Below are 3186 nucleotides of genomic sequence, written 5' to 3'. Positions count from 1 at the left end.
AAAAAAAAAAAAAAAAAAAAAAAGAACAAATATGGGTTAGGAGGGAAAATAAGAAACAAGTGTCTAATATAGACAGTTACTGCAGCTATAAAGTGTAACCTGCTGGCTGGGGTCAGAGGTACAGGGGAGGGAGACGGGAAGATCCAGCAGAGACGGCGCGGGCGGCCCCGGGCCGATCCTCCTCCCGCTCTCGGGACTCGTCCTGACGATAAATCGGTGTCGAAAGGTCCGAGAGCCCTTGGGAACCGAACAGGTCTGTGAACAGCGACTGTCCTCGCGCTCCACCAACCCTCCCCCTGGGGATCCGGATACCCGGAGTAAGGCCATTCTGCTCGGTCTTTTGAAAAAAATAATAATAGATTTAAAAAAAAAAAAAACAACACACCAAAAAAAGCGCTTTTGCTTAAAAAAAAAAAAAAATTAGCTTGTGTCGCATCCACTTTGAAAGGCTGAAGTGGAAGGTGGGAAGAGACTTGGCTCTGAAACATCAACTAAAAAAAATAATAATAATCCCTTTCTACACCACTACATTCTTTGTTTCCTTAGCAATCATTGCTAATTAGTATAGAAACCCCTTGCACTACCACAAGGGCAAGCTTTAAATTTTTTTTTTTTTTTTAATATATATAAAAAAGAACGGGAGGATTCTAACCCACCAGGAACACGGGGAAAAGTCACTTCATTTCTTTAAAAAAAAAAAGCATTTAGTGAAAATAAAGATCGGTCCAACATCTGCTCCGAGATTCCTGGAGAAGCGTCTGCAGCCAGCGCGGCGGCGCCGCGGGGACACGGCAGCAGAACAATCCCTCCTGTCAGCTTATTGTTTTGTTTAAAATCGGACTCAAAACGCCCCGGACTTTTGCGGAGGCAGAAATCTGTCCCGTTCGGGGAGGAATTTCAGGTTTGAAGCCGCCGGGAGCACCGGTGTCGACCGCGGCGGGATATCAAAAAGAGGGAGGCGAGCTATAAAAACGGGAAGGGTTGACACCGGGCGCCCGCGGCAGGACAGAGGGGAGCGGAGCAGGCTGGGTTTGGTCCGTTTGCTTAAGAAATACTTTAAAAAAAGGGTGCCCCTGACAAAGATCTCCCTCCTCCTGCGACTCCCTGCTTGGCGGGGAAGGGACGAAAGGGTTTAGTTTAAAAACCGCGGGACAAAGTCACCCGAAACCTCCCCGACGTCCGACAAAGCTTCGCAGGCTCCGAGTCCTCCGGGCACCGAGCTCGAGCCCTGCTCGGCGCCGCCTGGGGCGGACCAAGAGCTCGGCCACGGCCGGTGCCGCTCCCGCTGCCCCGCTCCGCCCCTCTCACCTGGGATACTTTCTGGTGAAACACTGAAAAAAAAAAAACCAAACCTATTCATTTAAAAAAAAAAAAAATTAAAAAAATTGCCGTATTGCAGGACTAAAAAGAAGTGATATGACTGAATTCAGAGAAACATTTAAATTAAAAACTTGTTGAAAATACAAAATAAAACCACATCGCTCTGTCGCAAGCTGCCCCAGCGAGGCTCTAACGCCCGTTTCCCGCCCAGGAACTCCGAGGAGTCGCCCGTTCTCGCAAGGTCTGTGGCGTCGGCAGCGTAAGCGGCCAACTCCCTGAAAGTCAGATCCCTTTTCCAGAGGCCTTCGGCCCACGCGGAGCAGCTCCTCCTCCTCCTCCCGCCACCCTCGCAGGAGGAGGACAGCGGGGACACAGCGGCGGGCTCTGCTCTAAGGAGACTTCCAGGTGTCCGAGGCTCAGCTGCGCTGCCTCGGTCTTTGTTAATCCTATCCTGCTAAGTCTAGCCCAGCCTTCCAGCTTTTAGGTTTCTGTCCAGAGAAGATTACTTTTTAAAAAAAAGAAAAAAAAAAAAATCAGCAACAGGGGCTGAACGTTTGTCAGACTCCACAGACCACGCAGAGCACAGAACAATTTGCTTCCATCGCAGCGGTTTCGGCGTCGCCTCACTGTGGAGAGAAGAGAGGGGAGATGCTGGAGAGCGCTCTGCCTTCCTCCGAGGAAGAGCAGCAGGTCTCCCGCCCCACCCCGGCCGAGGGGGCTGCCGAGTTCAGGTTTACCCCAACCGCCGTCCCACACCGACAGAGGAGGGTCTGGGAGTTCATCGCCAGCTCCGTCCCGTCTCAGCCCCGCGCGGGGCCCTCACGAGGGGGGACGCTCCCTGCTCCGCCTCCCGCGCCCGAGCGGGGCCGAGCACGAGGAACACCCCGCGCCCGCGCAGGGGAGCGAGTACTCACAAAGCTTATCTCCGTCTCTTGCAGGTCTTCGAGCTGCTCTCTCAGCTCTGCGGAGCGCTCGGGTATGGAAGGCCCCGGGGAGCCGCTGGGGAAACAGAAGGGGGGAGACCTGTAAAGCAGTGTTTAAACGGGAGCCGTCAGTGAAAGTCTCCTCTCGGGGCTGCCCCCACCCAACGGGGCGTCCCGGCGGGCGCAGAGGCGTTTCTCAGGCAGGTTGGACGCGGAGGCGCAGGCAGCACAACCCTGCCGGGGCGGCACCCACAAAGCGCCGCCACGAAAATCATCCCTCGGAGGCCCACGCGACTTCGGAAATTAGAAATGAGGATCTTGCGTGCGGCCAAGCAGCAGCACCTCCTCAACAGAAATCTTCAAGCACCTCGTCAGCACAGAAACGGTCCCGGGCGAGAACAGTCCGGAGACAGAGAAACCACGGAGCACCGGAGCTCAGCACGTCTCGGCCTTTTCAGACGGAGGCGCCCTCGTTCAAAAAAGCACCCGGCAAACCTTTTACAAACCTTTTACAAACCTTTTACACCCGGAACACGAGCTAAAGCAGGGTGCACGCACGGGCACGGCGAGCGCCTGACGGGACACGTCGCCGAGGAGGAAGGTGGGGCACAGGACAAGACTCGCCGGGGTGCAGCAGCACCCCCTCATCTCCCCACCTCTTCCAGAGGGGCCACGACGCGCTGGCTGCGGGGCTCCAGTCCCCAGCTTGGGCCTTGCCCCGTTCCGGCAACTGCAGCGGCTCTCCTCGGCCCCGGGGCGAGAAGCCAGGTCCGAGGGTCTGCGCTTCCCCCGGCCAGGCGGGCAGGGCTCCCCCGCGCCCCGGTGACTGGCAGCGGTTTCAGGAGCGCCTGACCCGCTCGGCCCTCCCGCAGCTGCCCCCCAGGGCTCGGGGCTGTTCACTCACCCCGGATCAGCACCCCAGGGGGGACACGGGGCTCCGGGC

The 3186-nt window shown here is 56.6% G+C and overlaps 2 protein-coding genes across 2 annotated transcripts in view; both read right to left on the bottom strand.

The window, feature by feature from the left end:
* The window catches only part of PSMD4 (proteasome 26S subunit, non-ATPase 4), a 21665-nt gene extending 21338 nt beyond the window's left edge, over window positions 1–327 (bottom strand). The window contains exon 1 of the mRNA XM_026867491.1: window positions 123–327. Within this exon, the coding sequence (XP_026723292.1) occupies window positions 123–327 (205 nt within the window). The remainder of the gene's footprint in view (window positions 1–122) is intronic.
* Window positions 328–1367: 1040 nt separating this feature from the next.
* The window catches only part of LOC113490878 (phosphatidylinositol 4-phosphate 5-kinase type-1 alpha-like), a 12317-nt gene continuing 10498 nt past the window's right edge, over window positions 1368–3186 (bottom strand). Inside the window, exons 14-15 of the mRNA XM_026867490.1 lie at window positions 2235–2319; window positions 1368–1946 (exon numbers count right to left, since the gene is read on the bottom strand). Of these exons, the coding sequence (XP_026723291.1) occupies window positions 1944–1946; window positions 2235–2319 (88 nt within the window). The 3' untranslated portion in view covers window positions 1368–1943. The remainder of the gene's footprint in view (window positions 1947–2234; window positions 2320–3186) is intronic.

Source organism: Athene cunicularia, unplaced genomic scaffold (genome assembly GCF_003259725.1).
Source record: "Athene cunicularia isolate RWA unplaced genomic scaffold, athCun1 SCF_55, whole genome shotgun sequence".
Lineage (NCBI taxonomy): Eukaryota > Metazoa > Chordata > Aves > Strigiformes > Strigidae > Athene > Athene cunicularia.
The sequence above is the reverse complement of the archived record's forward strand: the minus strand, read 5'-3'. Positions and strand labels throughout refer to the sequence as shown.